The sequence below is a fragment of the Gobio gobio genome (genome assembly GCF_949357685.1).
Source record: "Gobio gobio genome assembly, chromosome: 7".
Taxonomy (NCBI): Eukaryota; Metazoa; Chordata; class Actinopteri; order Cypriniformes; family Gobionidae; genus Gobio; species Gobio gobio.
In genome coordinates, this window is record NC_137103.1 from 24,696,423 (window position 1) to 24,714,894 (window position 18,472).

The 18,472-nt window shown below is 39.2% G+C and overlaps 2 protein-coding genes across 5 annotated transcripts in view; one reads left to right on the forward strand and one right to left on the reverse strand.

Moving 5' to 3' along the window:
* On the reverse strand, positions 1 to 8,483 carry desma (desmin a). Of its 4 annotated transcripts, XR_013816860.1 has the most exons (11): positions 7,748 to 8,408; positions 5,874 to 5,934; positions 5,674 to 5,769; positions 3,431 to 3,592; positions 3,187 to 3,312; positions 2,743 to 2,963; positions 2,601 to 2,644; positions 1,185 to 1,288; positions 960 to 1,004; positions 240 to 551; positions 1 to 179 (listed from the first exon to the last, which is right to left on the reverse strand). XR_013816860.1 is itself a non-coding variant. In XM_079821436.1 (10 exons), the coding sequence occupies exons 1-10, from the start codon at positions 8,299 to 8,301 to the stop codon at positions 510 to 512; spliced, it is 1,455 nt and encodes a 484-aa protein (XP_079677562.1). In that variant the 5' UTR covers positions 8,302 to 8,483; the 3' UTR covers positions 1 to 509. The 4 variants fall into 4 exon arrangements, 2 of the variants coding, with proteins under 2 accessions (XP_079677562.1, XP_079677563.1); XR_013816859.1 differs by lacking the exon at positions 960 to 1,004 and having other exon boundaries at positions 7,748 to 8,410; XM_079821436.1 differs by having other exon boundaries at positions 1 to 551; positions 7,748 to 8,483.
* An 8,065-nt stretch (positions 8,484 to 16,548) lies between these two features.
* Positions 16,549 to 18,472, forward strand: part of ptprna (protein tyrosine phosphatase receptor type Na) — a 35,232-nt gene continuing 33,308 nt past the window's right edge. Inside the window, exon 1 of the mRNA XM_079821441.1 lies at positions 16,549 to 17,051. Within this exon, the coding sequence (XP_079677567.1) occupies positions 16,979 to 17,051 (73 nt within the window). The 5' untranslated portion in view covers positions 16,549 to 16,978. The remainder of the gene's footprint in view (positions 17,052 to 18,472) is intronic.

An 18,472-nucleotide genomic window follows, 5' to 3' on the forward strand; every position in this document is an offset into this window, starting at 1 on the left:
GAAGCCTTCAACTTTATAGGAGGAAAATACAGAGCATTTTATTGTTGTCTTTTTGTAGAGGTGGAACACAGTTTCTTAGATTTCCCCGTTATGACCCAAACACACATGCACACGTACAATCATATAAACAGACACTCTGGGTGCGTCTCAATCAGCTCCCTAGTTCAGTAGTCAGGGCACTGATCAGGGAGTCGGCCCATTGACTTGTTATGTCCTGATCAGTGCCCTGACTACTGAACCAGGGAGATGATTGAGACGCACGCTCTGAGATCAACTGGCCACTTTCAGACTCCACTTGCACTCCAGACAGTATGTGTATTGCCCCGTTTCGCTCGTTCTCCCTCTCCCTCTTCAGCTCACTTTCCTTTTGTCTTTGTGTTTGTGCGTCATCCACACATGCTGTAATGGGTCATGATAATACTGGGTGTGTGCATAAAAAGCCTGAGGCCATCGGTGAAAATGTAAGCAAAGGAAAGGGGTTTTATGAAATTCAATCTGTTTCATAGGCTTTACATGATGTCCTGCTGGTGCTGTGTGGACTCGCTGACGACCTGAAGGGAGTGAAAAAAAAAGGGAATGATTAGAGAGAGGGTGTCTGGATAGGATACAGATGACTCACATGCTGCACATAAATGCTGGGGAAACACAAAAGTGCTTAAAAACGTGATGCATAATCAGGAACAGAGACAGTTGGGTGAGACTTTTCTATAAGTTAAAACAGCCCTTTTCCTGCTGCATATCAGTACGGGGCTTGTGCAAGACACATTCTGTCATAAATGAAGTTCTCCATATGTGCTGTGCAGAAACACTCTCTGTGATATTCAGCAGAGCAGAACGCAGATATTAACAGTGATACACATGAGAACTGGGGGATTCTGTTGTGCAACCCAGTGCTGGTTAATAGGGAGCAGAAGTGTTTGGAAAAAAGGACTGTGGAAACAGGCCATGGCTGAACTTACACACTGAGCACTGAGGGCGTTCATGCCCTTACTAGTTGTCCTAGTCTAGAGTGAAATAGAAAATGATTTGGATGATAATGATTATATACAGTGCGTGTTTATGTGTAGGCCTATAACACATGTTTTTGAGACTGGACAGACAGTGTGAGTTCCAATTATGACACAATAATTGTATCAAGAGGTTACTAGCCTGTTAGCAAGTGTTTGTTTGCGCATGTGTGTTACCTCGCCATCCCGGGTCTCAATGGTCTTGATCAGAACTGTTTTCTTAGAGTGGACTTCAGATCCACGCTGCTGTTGTTGCTGATGGTGCTGCTCTGGGCTGGTCTCTATGGCAACACAATTCACAACATCGCCATCATTAAACTCACCCCCACATAGGAAATGCATAAATACTGCGTCTGCATTACTGATATCAGCTGTGGTACTCAAAACACAAAGCACAAGGAGACTTAAGTATTAAAAAAAACAATGGTTTCGCCCCCCCCTTGTGGACGAAGAAGACATGAGTTTTGCTCAACAATCTTAATTAAAGGGATAGTTCATCCAAAATCTCAAATTCTGTCATCATTTACTTACCCTCATGTTCTTTAAAACCTGTATAACTTTCTACTGTGGAACACTGAAGATTTTTTTTTTATAAAGATGACGACGAATGCATGAATTTCATCCAGAGCCGCTCTGAGAGTCACTTCATGAGCATTTTACCATTTCATTTGAGAAAAACTATCATTAACACAAACTCAAAGGTCTTCATGGCAACTCGTCAAAATAAAAGTCCGGTTTAACTCGAAATTGTGACGGAAATAGATTACTGTTGTACAGTAGAATTTAGATACGTCTCAATGTAATAATAATGCTAACACTAATATAATAATAATAAATTATTAAAACTTAATTTTTTTGTGCAGCTTTTTGTTTGACAAAGTTTTTTAATTTTTTAATATGATTAAAAGATAAATAAATGTTATGTTTTTTGTTGTTGTTTTTTTTGTGCCTTTTTTATTTGATTGTCAGAAAAATTTAAATACACAACACAGAATTTCGGGGGGAAAAATTCTTAGAAATTACATTTTATTTTTTAAATTAATAAATTGTTGTTTTAATGAATTCAATGAATCTGACATGCTTTTTTTATTTCAAACATTTAATTAAACACTTGAAACAGAAAACAGAATGTGGTAAAAAAATTAAGCGGAATTGGAGAAAAAAAAATGTGTGTGTATATATATATATTTTATAGGGCCGTAAACAGATTTATTTTTTTTACTTTTCATAAATTTTTGTTAAATTGTATAATTTTCATGCTTTTTGATTACTAAAATTTCATCTTACCATTAAAATGGAGTCCCCAAAAAAAAAAAAAAATGGAATCCAGTAAAAAAACAACGTAATTTGGGAAAACATCAAACTGATTTTAAAGAGCCCTACTTATAGTTAGTATAATGTCTAAACTGTGCTATCAAATTAAAGTGTAACCCAAAGTAGTTTGGGACCCCAATGACTTTCATTGTGTGCTTCGCAATATAAATAGTTTTGAACAGCACAATGGTGAGTAAATGATGACAGATTGTCAGTTTTGGGTGAACTATCCCTTTGGGGAGTGTGAAAGTAGGCTAGTTTCTCTTTTAAAGAACTCACCTCTGAAATTCAAGGAAGAATAGGTCTGCACAGGCAGAGAGATCCTGAAAAACAAGATAAATAATAATAATATGAAATAATGTTTTGTTATATCAGTGAAGAACAACAAGCAAAATCTGTCCAAATATCATCTATCTCTTACCTGCTCTCCTCTCCTTCCAGAAGCTTCCTGTAGGTGGCGATCTCCACATCCAGTGCCATCTTAACATTCAGCAGATCCTGGTACTCACGGAGATGGCGAGCCATCTCATCCTTCATTTTTGCGATCTCATTCTCAAGGCGGGTAATGGTGTCCTGATAACCACCGGCCTCACTACCCAGCCGCTCCTCCATCTCCCTCATTTGCCTTATCAGAGACTCATTCTACAGACAGAATGATAAAAAGGTTGAGAAAGTGGCAGTGCGCCATCACTGTTGGTTCTTTAATTAATCAGATTTACTCATGGAGCAACGGGGGAAACATATTAAAGACTTCATAATTAGTAATAATGTGGATTCAGATGTGCAGAGGCTGAGCTAATATTTGTTTTGGCTGGGAAATAATAACTCGATTTAGAGCCCATGTGCAGGATCTTTAAGGACTTACGGTGCCTTTGAGAGAGTCGATCTCACAAGTGTAGGACTGGATCTGGTGACGGAACTCCATGGTCTCCAGCTTGGCTTGTCTCAGAGCATCATTGTTCTTGTTTACGGCCTGGCTCAGATCTGACACCTGTGGGTGGAACAAAATAGTTTAGCTCAAACTCCTGGCTACTGTCAGTCTAGATGCATAGATCTGAATATAGCCTTTGAATTGTATGTGTGCTATTTCTAAAATCTTTGATACAGACCTTAGACTTATACCAATCCTCAGCCTCTGCGATATTCTTGGCAGCAATACCCTCGTACTGCACGCGGATGTCCCTGAGGGCGGCAGTCAGGTCAGGCTTGGACATGTCCATTTGGATCTGCACCTGACTCTCCTGCATCTGGGTTTGCAGCTCACGGATCTCCTAAGGGGAAAGGTAAATACAGAGGTTGGCTTCAGAATGAACTTATTTATATTGTCGTTTTACTTGAAAAGTTGAGGCTTGGTTGGAGCAAAAAGAAAGTTAGTATCATTCTGAGAGTGATGCGGGAATCCAACCATAATGTAGGGTGACTATATTTTGATTACCGAAAACCAGGACACTCGGCCCGGCAATGAGATACTCAAATGATACCATAATGTGAACTGTTTAATTGCATGGGAGGAATGGTAAAAAAAGTGACTTTATTCTCATGGAACACAGCACACTCTAAAAAAAAAAGGTTCTATATGGCACCAAAAATGGTTCTTGGCTCGTAATCATAGGGGAACCTTTTTAAGTGCTATATAGCACCAATTTTGGTGCTTCAGTGGTTCTTCAGAGGTTCTTCACCGGTTCTTTGACTAAGGTGCTATATAGCACTGCTAACTAAGGTGCTATATAGCACCGTTACCATATACAGAACAGGTTAAGATATGGTGGACATTTTTGGTGCCATATAGAACCTTTTTTTTTAGAGTGCATGTTAATGAATGAGACTAAAAATAACGGTTCTTTATTGGCATTGATGGTTCCATGAGGAACCTTTAAAGCAGGGGTCTCCACACTCGGTCCTGGAGGGCTGCTGTCCTGCAGAGTTTAGCTCCAACCCCAATTAAACACACCTGAACCAGCTAATCAATGTCTAACTAGGGCCTTGTAAGACACTGATTAGCAGGTTCATGTGTGTTTATTTGAGGTTGGAGCTAAACTCTGCAGGACAGCGGACCTCCAGAACCGAGTGTGGAGACCCCTGCTTTAAAGGGATAGTTCACCCAAAAAATAAAAATTCTGTCTTCATTTACTCGCCCTTGTGTCGTTCCAAACCTGTAAGACTTCCATTCATCTTTTGAACACAAATGAAGATATTTTTAATAAAAGCTGAGACCTTTCTACCCCTCCATAGACCTCATTGGTTTTTGAGGAAGCTCAAATGAATGAACTTCATTGGTTCTCACACGTCAAGCGAACATGCTTGAGCGTCCTTTTATCATAAGTGGCGTGTGCGTTGATGAACGTTAATACGTGAATAAAGCCGAAATTCAATCTGTTCATCATATAAAGCGATCGTGTCTCTTCAGAAAATGTTGGACTAAATCTCTTTATGAAATTTTTTAATGTCAAAGTGGTAGTTGCATAGCTGTCAATGGCGGGACAGAAAGGTCTCAGACTTTATTAAAAAGATGTTCATTTGTGTTCCGAAGATGAACGAAAGTCTTACAGGTTTGGAACTACACGAGGGTAAGTAATTAATAAAATAATTTTCATTTTTGGGTGAACCATCCCTTTAATATCCATGAAACCTTTTCATTGCACAAAAGGTTCTTTATACACTTTTCAAAATAAAGGTTACGAAAGGGGGTTTTCACACCAATGCCATAGAAAAAACATGTTTGGTTCTCCAATGAACCTTTTCAGTTCTTCAAAGAACCATTTTTCTTTGTAGAACCTTTTTTTCACTATAAAGAACCGTTTGTGCAATGGAAAGGATCCATGAATGTTGAAGGCTCTTCATGGAACCATTGATGTCAAACAAGAATCTTAAGAGTTCTTTAGATTATTAAAATCTTCTTCACACTAAGAAAAATTGGTTATTTTAAGAACTGATCACTGAAAGGTTATTTGGAGAACTTATTTTGAAGACTGTAGCTGTAATTATCTTCTTTTTTTTTAATCTCTCTGTTGTAATTGTAGGACTGTGAGGCCTTGTAAGTCCTTTTTCTTTTTCCACCGCCCTGCTCACAGCTGTGTTTTAGAGAATCTGTCTGTTTAATTATAGGGATGCATCTGTTGCACAGCTTTACACTGTCAATGTGCAGCTGACACACACAGACCCACATGTGACCATTTTATCCTTACATGTCAAATAAAAAGCAGACAGAGCATTTAAAGAACTTGACTTCAGAGGCTCGTGACTAAAAGGTCAGTGGACGTGTCGTATGCTGGGCATGAGAGTGAGGGACGAACAGTTAGTCACGTACAGTCATGGAAAATGTTGAGGAATGTAACTTTAGATGTATACAAACCTCCTCATGGACCTTTTTGAGGAATGCAATCTCTTCGTGAAGACCCTCAATACGTCTTTCCAGGTCCAGCCTGGACAGAGTGGCAGCATCTACATCCTACAGTGAGCACAACAATTGTTAACCCCACATGTTTAAACAATGCAAAATATAAGAGGCTTAAATTCTGGTATTTTCAATCAAAGATGATGTAAAACGCATACAGCTCTAAAAGCAGAGAGGTTGTTCTCAGCTTCTTCTTTCTGGTGGATCTCCTCTTGAAGTCTGTGGAATACAGAGATATTAGAGTCTTCATATTTCGAAGTAAATATGACTTAAAACATATAGTACATTACAGTTTAATTTAAAGATGTATATTGTAATTTGTTATACAGGAATTCCTACATGGCCATAAAGAAAGCTTGTTCTAATGGCCAAGATGTTCTGCCTGTCCTCAGCCTTTGAGATATGCTGAGAGCGACTTGTGAAGTTGTCATTCCTTCATGCACAGAGATCAAGACGTAACATTATATTCTCACAAACTGCTTGGAGTCGCACGTATTCAGGTTGAATGTAAATGTCTCCGACTCCTTTGAAAGAGGTATGTTGTTAATGTGGCACATATCCAGTTTCATGAATGTAATTGTTGGCAGTCAGTTGGCATCTGATATTTTCATCAGAGAGATGAAAGGAGCTGCCATAAATCATACCATGTCAAAGGTGAAGGCTCTATGGGCACTAGAAAGTAATGCAATACTCATAATGTTTTAGTTGTTTTGCAATGCTAGGCAGCCAGAAACTTATAGCAAAGCTGAAAATTATATAATGAGTTCTGTATCATCTCTATGTGTCAGCACACCATCAGGTTCACTTTAAACCATGTCTATACATAGGGATTGCAAGGCTTTAAACAATTAGTGCTGAGAATGTGGTGGGCTTTCTGTGGGTCCCTTGAATGCAATGCACTCAGACAGGCCGAAATACACTATGAGCAAGATAAGGGTTATTTTTAGGGACACGCATTCTCTGCAGTGCTGGGGGGTGTATGAAGAGGCTAATAATAGCAGTCTAATCTGGGCAATGTGTAATCGGACCCTGGGTCCTTTTGCAAAAATAGGAATAACACTCTTATACTCTTTCCAACACATGAGTTACACCACTGGTTGCTACTTGGGGGTAACAAATACACCAACATAAGTGTGTTGTCTTTAACGTCTGAGGTGGTCCTGACCCCTATCTTTCCTGTGTGGTCTCCGTTTCATATCTACTGCTTGTGTTTTAAAAATCTGTGTCTATGTCATAGAACCCAGGATATTTTAATGCATTTCTTTCCAATGCATACCAATTATAGTGTTTTGGGGAGAAGTTTAGTAGTTAGATGGTATGTCCTTTCCCAAATTCCCAACACAATGACTTGCATGAGTTACTTATGAGCACCATCATGACCTACAGTTTTACACTATGTGGCTTCTTCCAGGGCCCACATATTATATAATAAATGTCACTATGTTTCCGTAAACTGTGCACTTATGTACGCTGAGAGAAATAAACCAATCACTAGTGTAAGAGATACACTTTTACTTTACACATTTCGTCTTACTGTCTGGATGATTAGAGCTATTATGGCAATATAACATTATTTCTGAACGTTCAAAATGTCAAAAAAAAAAAAATCTTGGTTATGCGAACATTAAGGAAACATTCCATTTTTAATTTTGCAAACATTATGGAAATGTTACTTTTGAATGTTCTCTGAAACCAGTAGTCACAAGATGTTAGACAAACATCCAAGCATTTCAGAACAAAGCATTCCATGAAGAATTCATTTTTTTGTGTGTGTGTGATTTTTGAATGGATGTTCTATTAACGTTACTGGGAGAATGTTTCTTCACTGCTTTGAGGGAACCTTGCCAGAACTTTAGCCACAGTTCTCTGTTAGTTAGGAATTACCTTAAACTTCAAGGAAGATGAACACATTGTCATGTCAATCTACATTTATCATACTTCAAATTTAAATTCAAAGTAAAGAATCTGAATGAATCGAAAGGTTTACAAAAAGCACAAATTCATAGTCCTGAATATTTCTTGAAGCGCTCACCTCTGTTTTAGTTTCTGTAGGTCATCGGCCAGGTTGTCTCTCTCCACCTCAACACGAGACCTCTGATTGGTCAGTGCCTCCACCTGTCTGCGGAGCTCTCTCATCTCCTCCTCATACATCTCTGCAATACGCGTGGGCTCGCGGCCCCGCATACGCTCAATCTCCACTGACAATGCTTGGTTCTGCTGCTCCAGGAAGCGCACCTTCTCGATGTAGGTGGCAAAACGGTCATTGAGATGTTGCAGCTCTGCCTTCTCATTAGTGCGTGTATTGAGGAAGTCCTGGTTCATGGCATCGGCCAGATTGAAGTCCAGCTTCTCACCAAAGCCGGCATAGGAACGGGCCACTGAGCCACCACCGTAGGCGGAGCTGGATGCGCGGTGGCTGGAAAAAATGGGAGAAGCGGAGCTCTTGCTCACCTCATACACTCTGGAGGACATACGAGTGGACCCAGCAGAACCACGGCCAGAGAAAACGGAGGAGCCCACACCAGAGCCGAAGGTACGGCGGTAAGAGGAAGCCGTCTCGGCAGAAGTTGAATACGCCTTGCTCATGACTGGGCCTCTAAGGTTTGTACGGAGTGGGTCGCTTAGGGCTGTGTGGTAGAATGAGGGTCAAGCCGCAAAGCTGGGCTATATATAGTGTAGCTACCACCCCATCTGCACCCACCCACATTTTTCTGTCGCTATTATCACCCCACACATTGGCCCCCACTTGTCTTTCTCTTTTCTAAACCTTTCTTCCTCAGCTGTCATGAGGTCTGGTTTCCAGCAGCTGGGTGGAGCAAATGGATAGGGCATGAGGTGGCACAGGTCACGTCATGTAGAATGTGCTGCCATTTCTTCTACTTACCAGGAAAAGCTCTTGTACCACAGTAAAAACATTACATTGATAATTCTAAATGTTAAATATGAAAGGTTCGGCATTTAAATTTGGATGTATTTATGCTAAAGTTATTGGTCATTTTCTTTTTAACGTTAATTCCAAACTTTCACCTTTGCAAAAATAACAGAATACTCCCCTTTTAAGCCACTGTCTTATTTTAATCTAAAATTAGATTTAATCATGACATATTGTCTTCAAAGCAATGATAAAGCCCCTAGACTGTAAAAAAAAAGATGGACGACACATCTTCACTCTCTTACATTGTAGAAAAGTGCTGCCAATGTCCCAATATGGTGATTGATGACATCTTGCGCTGATTCGGGACCTGAGTGTGCACAGTAATGAACTCGGGACCCGAGTCTGCGCAGTAGTGAGCGTGAAGTGGAGCCGCGGTATCATCAGAATCGGTTTGTATAGTTGACTGCAGAACAACTCATTATGTCGGTGTGAAATAAACATTACAATGTTTGTGACCAAGTAGAGAGAGCAACCATTGACTACCATAGTATTTTTTCCCTACTATGGTAGTCAATGGTTGCTCTCTCTGCTTGGTTACAAACATTCTTTAAAATATCTTCTTTTGTGTTCAGCAGAACAAAGAAACTCATACAGGTTTGGAATTGGAACAACTTTTGAAAAAAAGAATTTTCATTTTTGGGTGAACTATCCCTTTAAAGTCAAGCTCCAATCTCTTCCGAAAAATCCAGAAAAAAGTTTGTTGGTGCCTCAGGGACTACTTCGCTCAGAGAAGCTGTCAATCATGACGTCACACCCACCATTTTTTTTAGCATCAAATAACAAACTAAAACCAAACTTATTTAAAAAACGAACACTTGAACTTACACAAGCATGATAAAAAATACCTAAAATTACAGAAACTATATTTGAAAAAATGAATTTGAAGTGTAATTTGATTGTTTAGTTTGTCTCGCGTTCCATTTGATTAAATGGAGAGGGTGGGGTTAACGACCTATACTGGGACAAACCACCTGGGGGTGATCGAGACGCTTTCACTTCACTTTTCAGGACTTGTGCGGCACACTTGGCCCCTACTCAGCAAACAAAAGTACGTTTTGGTAATATTCCCATTAAAGGGGACCTCTCATACAAAATTCACTTCTACATGGTGTTTGAACATAAATGTGTGTCAGCAGAATAACGGTAATAATCCACCCACTCCTCTTTTTTAAATCCCCATAAATCATAAGCAGTGCCTCGAACAAGCCATTTACAGTTTCTGTACAATTTGATGTACTGGCATTGACCCGCCCTGAGTGACACAGTCTGCCATTTTTATCTCCTGGCCAGAGCATTGAAAAACAGCACTCAAGTAAGAAATGTATTCTTATTAAAGCAACTAAAATTATTCAGTCAAGAGCACTGAGTGATTTTCTATTTTTCTTTTGTAGTTTAATTCATATTGACAGCCTATAAAGTATTGATCTAATATGCACATGCAATTTTTACCCCCTGCTGTTTACGTTCACAGACATAACAAACTGTGTTTATGTGAACTTTGTGTGTGTGTGTGTGTGTGTGTGTGTGTGTGTGTGTGTGTGTGTGTGTGTGTGTGTGTGTGTGTGTGTGTGTGTGTGTGTGTGTGTGTGTGTGTGTGTGTGTGTGGACTGGTAATCATAACGTTATGGGGACAAAATGTCCCCACAAAGATAGCAATATCCGAAATCCTCATCCTTGTGGGGACATTTTTAGGTCCCCATGAGGAAAACATCTTATAAATCAGACTCAGTGATGTTTTTTGAAAATGTAAAATTGCAGAATGTCTCCTGTGAGGGTTAGGTTTAGGGGCAGGGGCAGTGTAGGGGGATAGAATATACGGTATGTACAGTATAAAAACCATTACGCCTATGGAAAGTCCCCATAAAACATGAAAACCCAACACAAGTGTGTGTGTGTGTGTGTGTGTGTGTGTGTGTGTGTGTGTGTGTGTGTGTGTGTGTGTGTGTGTGTGTGTGTGTGTGTGTGTGTGTGTGTGTGTGTGTGTTTTACATAACATTGTGTGTATTCGACAGTTTAAGTAAGTGCAATAACACATGAAAGAGAACTTAGTTTAATACTCACAATGTGCCCAGCTCGGGTGTGTGTGCTCTCAGAAAACCATATATGAGAAGTTTAGACTGAAATGGCTTTAAAACGCATGCAGATAATAATCTTTTATGATGATGAAGAACAATGTCACGTGAGCGTGAACGCGATAGAGATGATAATCAAAACAAACAGATGTTTTGTTCGTTTTTGATAAAAGTATCCTAGGCACGAGCTGTAGGCTCCGCCCTCTTCCGGAAAGCGGGGTGGGAAGCAGCAGCTCATTTGCATTTAAAGATACATTTTTGATGTTTTAGACTGGCTCTGATTACTTGGTTCCTCTTATAATTAGCTAGTTTTTATTATACTGATCGCAATCAGCATAAAAGAAAGCACCTTATGACAATATTCCTTTATTCAATGTTTTGACAGAGATCTTTTATTTCACATCTTTGATCCAGCTAGCAAAAATATGGTCTAAGAAAGTTTTGCTAACATTAAGTTATGAAAACATCATTCCTGAATGTTATTTTTTTCTTTTTTTAAATGTTTTTAACTCTTTTTCTTGGTTATTATATGAACGTTACATTCCATTTTATCATTCTGCAACCATTATGTGATTGTTACTTGTTCTCTGAACATTCTGAAACAAGTAGTAACATTTAAAAAACGTTTTAACAACGTTTTTCAACAAATTATCGAAATGCTTACATTTAAATGTCAACACTGTAAACACACAGCAGGCAGATATTATATAGTAACAAACATAACTGAATATAACATTACACACATTCTCTGCTGCTGTCCAGAGTCCTATTAAGAAGAATTTGTGAGGGTCGCCTATATAAGTATGATATTAATTGCAATGTTTAAGTTTCTTGAGGCACTTTTTGACCACAGGGACACCAATCACATACATTCCAATCACAGGTGCATTCAGAGATATACAAGATTTAACTCATATTAGCATTAATATTTATACATTTGTATTCTGTATAAAAATACAACTCTTAATCAAGTGTTTTGAGTTTGTTGAGTCTCTGCCCCATCAAGTCCGCACTTTTCCCAAGAGGCCCTTAGGAAAGCAGCCAGTGACTGGGCTCAGACTGGAAGTCTATGAATAGCCATGACAGCAGCAGCTGTGGAGTAACATCGCAACTTCTCAGGCACTATGTTATAGCCTGGGGAACAGGAAGAACTATGGGGGTGGAAGCGACAGAGATCTGATTTGGTATCACGTATATTTGATGACACAAATACACTACGTTTCATTACTCTGATTTCCCGGGTGCAGTGTAAGAGTTTATGACACAAGAAAAACTAATTAAGAACATCCCATCATTGAAAGGATGATGTGATATATCTAAAATAGTAAGCCCTCCTCACAAGATGGCATAATATTTTATATAGCTAAAAGCATTTAAAGACAAAAACATGAGATGAAACAGATTTCACATTTGCTAAAAGGGCAATGCGCACAAGTTTTCTAATTAAACTCACATTAATCTGAACATCATTTAACATTATCATTAATGCCATTAATGCAAAAGAAAGTAGAACATATTTCAGGATTGTCACCAACACAAATGTATGAAACCTCTTTATTTCATTTTATTGTTTGAACTCAAATTGTCATTTTTAAATGTTTAATTTCTGTTTAATAAAGCAAAAGCTAAATTGGGACCCCAGCCTGTATTATTTTCTTACACTGGGCGCCATTATCTTTCATTGTATTGCCATATATTAATTGAATATCTATACATTCTGTTCCACAGAAGATAAAAAGTCATCTGGAATGACGTTAGTAAGTGAGGTGAGTAAATGCTGACAGAACTTTCATTTTTGGGTGAACTATCCCATCTTGAAGACACATACAGTACCTCTGGTTGGGAATCATAAACACCAATCAGGCATAACATTATGACAGGTGAAGTGAATAACACTGATTATCTCTTCATCATGGCACCTGTTAGTGGGTGGGATATATTAGGCAGCAAGTGAACATTATGTCCTCGAAGTTGTGTTAGAAGCAGGAAAAATGGGCACGCATAAGGATTTGAGTGAGTTTGACTAGGGCCAAATTGTGATGGCTAGACGACTGGGTCAGAGCATCTCCAAAACTGCAGCTCTTGTGGGGTGTTTCCGGTCTGCAGTGGTCAGTATCTATCAAAAGTGGTCCAAGGAAGGAACAGTGGTGAACCCGCGACAGGGTCAAGGCTCATTGATGCACGTGGGGAGCGAAGGCTGGCCCGTGTGGTCCGAACAAACAGACGAGCTACTGTAGCTCAAATTGCTCAAGAAGTTAATGCTGGCTCTGATAGAAAGGTGTTAGAATATACAGTGTATCGCAGTTTGTTGCGTATGGGGCTGCATAGCCGCAGACCTGGGGCCGGTTGCATAAACCGTTAAGACTAGTCTTACAAGTTAGACATACATTTTTTTCTTTAAGACTGTTCATAACTTTTTAAAATCAGTTACATAAAAACATAGACTGGCCTAATTTGATACGAAAAGTAAGACTGAATGCCACTTGCCTAACTGCTAGTGGCTCATCCTAGATCTTAAGACACTGTCTTAACATAATGGCTTAGTTTATGCAACTGGCCCCAGTCAGGGTGCCCTTGCTGACCCCAGTCCACCGCCGAAAGCGCCAACAGTGGTCACATGAGCATCCGAACTGGACCACAGAGCAATGGAAGAAGATGGCCTTTTTTTCTTTTACATCATGTGGATGGCGGGATGCGTGTGCGTCACTTACCTGGGGAACACATGGCACCAGGATGCACTATGGGAAGAAGGCAAGTTAGCGGAGGCAGTGTGATGCTTTGGGCAATGTTCTGCTGGGAAACCTTGGGTCCTGCCATCCATGTGGATGTTACTTTGACACTTACCACCTAAGCATTGTTGCAGACCATGTACACCCTTTCATGAAAGCGGTATTCCCTGGTGGCTGTGGAAAACTGGTTCAGGAATGGTTTGAGAAGAACAACAACGAGTTTGTCAAGATTGGTCTAACATTGTTTAAACGTTACTATATGACTTGTTTCGGAATGTTCAGAGAAAGGTAACATTCCCATAACGTTTGAAGAATAATAAAAGAATGATGGAATGTTTCCTTAACACTCACATAACCAAGAAAAAATACTTTTTGATAATTTTGAATGTTACTTTTTTAGAATTATTCTATTGGAGCATTGGCAATGGCATACAGCTTCTTATTTGTACATACCTTATTTAATCAGAATGCAAATCATTTTTGTTGTATTATAGTAGTTGTTAATCCAGATACGTGTGTGTGTGTGTGTGTGTGTGTGTGTGTGTGTGTGTGTGTGTGTGTGTGTGTGTGTGTGTGTGTGTGTGTGTGTGTGTGTGTGTGTGTGTGTGTGTGTGTGTGTGTGTGTGTGTGTGTGTGTGTGTGTGTGTGTGTGTGGACTGGTAATCATCACGTTATGGGGACAAAATGTCCCCACAAAGATAGCAATATCCGAAATCCTCATCCTTGTGGGGACATTTTTAGGTCCCCATGAGGAAAACATCTTATAAATCAGACTAAGTGATGTTTTTTGAAAATGTAAAATTGCAGAATGTCTCCTGTGAGGGTTAGGTTTAGGGGCAGGGGCAGTGTAGGGGGATAGAATATACGGTATGTACGGTATAAAAACCATTACGCCTATGGAAAGTCCCCATAAAAGATGAAAACACTACATGTGTGTGTGTGTGTGTGTGTGTGTGTGTGTGTGTGTGTGTGTGTGTGTGTGTGTGTGTGTGTGTGTGTGTGTGTGTGTGTGTGTGTGTGTGTGTGTGTGTGTGTGTGTGTGTGTGTGTGTGTGTGTGTGTGTGTGTGTGTGTGTGTGTGTGTGTGTGTGTGTGTGTGTGTGTGTGTGTGTCAGCCCCACCCCCAAACCCTAAGATAAAACACTGGCCTCCTAAACCATTGTGGGTTTGAGTCCCATTTGGGATGGGTTTCAGAAGAGACTTCACACATTCTGTGTGTTCTGTTGTACATGTTGGTGTTGTATTTTAGGTGACAGTTCCATAGAAATAAATCTATATAGAAAATATACATAGCTGTCATTATATCTATAGAAAATACTTAATTTGCTGTGTTTTTGTTGAGCCACTAAAAAGAAATTTCACTGAAACATAATTTCTGATGGCGATGGTGGGGGAATGTGGTGTCTAAATGCCAGGACATGTGAAACCAGGCATGGGTATGGGGTTATGGGAAATGATGGGAGTTGCCCAGTGGGTCGTCTTTCAAAAACACCCTTTGGCTGCTCTAGCAACCAACCAAACAGACATACACAGATTCCGACAAGGTGAAATGCCATGTAAAAGGGGGTAAAGGCCAACATGACAAGGGATATTTGGACGCCGTTTGAAAGATGTAAAATATGCAAGGGTCCCTTTATAAAACATTGACCTATAGCTGGACTGAAGGGCTACATTTCATTAGACCTTCACATTTACAATCAGAACAAAAGCAAATTAATTTACAACAAAAAAAAAATCAAGAGAACATTTGTTCATAATATTTTGGACAGTTTGTAAAAATCCTTTTTTTTTCAATTTAGTTGTGGAAAAAAAGATTTTTTTTTAATGCAGAAAACATATTGTGCATTATATGGTCACGTTTAGCAGTCTCATTTTCATGTGTAAAGCAACACTCATAAAATATAAAACAGTACCTCAGGGTGCGTGAGAATAATACTGCACTGACAATATCTGAACAGTGGGTGGCACCACAGCTCAGTTTAATCATCACATCCTCGTAAAAAATGACGTGTTTTGTTGTTTCTGTGTCAATTGGTTGAAGATCATGGTGACGTATAAATGATGATGAATGAGTATGACATTGGTTTTCTTTTATTTCGTTTAATTAGCAATAAGAAATGTGATTTCTGAAACAATATGACTTGTGTGTGTGTGTGTGTGTGTGTGTGTGTGTGTGTGTGTGTGTGTGTGTGTGTGTGTGTGTGTGTGTGTGTGTGTGTGTGTGTGTGTGTGTGTGTGTGTGTGTGTGTGTGTGTGTGTGTGTGTGTGTGTGTGTGTGTGTGTGTGTGTGTGTGTGTGTGTGTGTGTGTGTGTGTGTGTGTGTGTGTGTGTGTGTGTGTGGGTGTGTGTGAAGACACTTCCATTTATTGCTTTCATTAGTTTGTTTTTATCTCTTTTGGCTATATTTGGCTATCAGATTATACATACGAATGTTTTGCTGAAGCTCATTGTTCTCATGAAGGTGTTTGTAGATATTTTCATCTATGTCTTGATTAATAAATAATAATAATAATAATAATAATAATAATAATAATAATAATAATAATAATAATAAAAACATTTGTCATCTTTTGACAGTGGTTTCCTACACCCCACATGGGGGAACATACAGTAGCCTAAACACAGATTAGTCATATGTTTGTCAGTTGTAAGCCTAATATAGAACTTTGTAAATGAAGACCTTATTTTTTACAAAAACAACTGAAACATTGCAGTCTTCCTCTCAGCTTACATGCACTACTACACTCTAAAAAATGCTGGGTTAAAAACAACCCAAGTTGGGTTGAAAATGGACATACCCAGCAATTGGGTTGTTTTAACCCAACGTTTGGGTTGTTTTAACCCAGCAATTGGGTTGTTTTAAACAACCCAAAAGCATTTTTAGAGTGTAGCCTACTGCACGAAATTATCACAATTTAACGTTTCATGTAAACATTCCATATCTGGAATGAACATAAAGGTGTGAATAGCAATAGCATCTGTCATGGGTTTGCCTTTAAGGAAAATTTCATTTGATATCCAATTTCCTCAGTGATATGTGATGTCATTTTCTTTTTCATCGTGGGAGGAGGAAAGTAGAACCAACAGAAGGATGCTTCAGTCGCCGAAAATAATGCTAAATAACAGACAGCCACACATCCTGCCCGCTCTTCCTTTTCACAGATCCCTAGCAGCAGTTATAGATGTCTACTGGCCCCCTCCTTCCTTTTGCATGCAAGACTCTTCACAAATCTCCTGGTCTCCCTATGACGTAATTGCGGGTCCCCTCCACATCGATGAAGAAAGATCGTGATTCCCGCTCCAGATCCGCACCAGAAATTCTGTCCATTCGTTACTGCCTCTGTATGTTTATTACTGCTTAAAACGAAAAGCCTACAGTTAATTTGCCTTACCTGACGCGTCCATCACTTATGCTACAAGCGTTTAGCACAACCCCGCGGCGCCTACACACAAAATGTGGATTTAAATTCTTGACGGAGGGCGATAAAACAACGCGTGTTGTCTTCAATCCCGTGGATAGTTAATACGATGCATCCACGAGTATGGAGAGCCCTGTTTTTGATGTCCGTATTCTGCCAGTTTGGAATGGCAGGCAAATACGGTAGGTGATGTCGGCTGAGGAGAAAATCTTCGAGAAATATCACGAAAAGAATTTCAGTTTCATTGTGCATAGGCATTGTGCATTGGTGTGGTTTTTAAGGCCTATGGCCATTAGGATGTGGCCACGTTTACTTTTATTCAATCCAGCAAATGCTTCTACTTGTAGGCAGAGATGGTTTATGTGCCATTCTTTTCAAATCCCTTTAATTAAAGAATATTTGCATATGTTTGGGCGTCAAGATATTGTGAGCACTTCTCCTAAAGATGCGTAAAGTGTTGTAGGCTTAGACTGAACTGTTTTCAGCTTTATCACGCAACTGGTGGGGATGGACAGTAGCCTATGGAGACGAGGAAGAGCAGCGTTTCAGCACCATGGAGAGGGTCAATGTTGATATTTGTTTATTTAGCATCTATCCACTTTATGTTTCATCACAGCTTATGTAGGCTTTACATCATCCAATATATAGCACCCCCTCTATCCAAGCATTATTTGGTTTGCAAAAATACTTTTTACTCTCCATCCCTGCTCTGACCAATAGAAATAACTCTTCTCTGTATCCTTGGCGACAAGTCGACGGCATTGGACGAGTGACCCATTTGCAAATATTTCTGCAATATATTCTGTCATCTACTAAATCGTATACATTTTCTAATTATTGAACGGAGTCTCGAGTGTACTCTCGTAGTTTGCTTAATAGACGTTGTTTTTCTTAAGGTTGTTGGTGTTTAATTTATTCGTGCGTTACTGGTGTGTTAACAGCCTATTGACACTTACTAGCTACCATTTGCACAGGCTGGTTAAAGCTTTAGTTCTGTGTAAATGAAATACAGCATCAGTTATTTATTTGTGACCCTGGACCACACATTTTCACAATGAGACCAGGTTGACAAAACCACATAAGGGTAATTTTTTTTTTTAATTTAGATTTATACATAAATCTTTAGCAATATCAATTGAGGATTGCTGAATATATAAGCTTCCCATTGTATTTGGTTTGTTAGGATATCATCTTCTAATAAACATTTTGATATATTTACAGTAGGAATTTTACAAAATATCTTCATGGAACATGATCTTTACTTAATATCCTAATGATTTTTGGCATAAAAGAAAAATGGATCATTTTGACCCATACAATGTATTTTTGGCTATAGCCACAAATATACGACTTATCACTGGTTTTGTGGTCCAGGCCAGGGTCACATTTATATATATATAAAAAAATCAAATAATCCCCGTTTTCTATATTCATATTTTACATTTGAACGTAGACATTTCATATTTTGTCTCTAACATTTTCTGAGGGCTGGTGTTGATGTTGAAACAGGCTCTTTGCCGTTCATTCTTGCATAGGTACCCACACCTTGTTTCTTGAGTCTCTAATATAAAGAGTCTCTGAAAGAGGCTTATTATAAACCAGG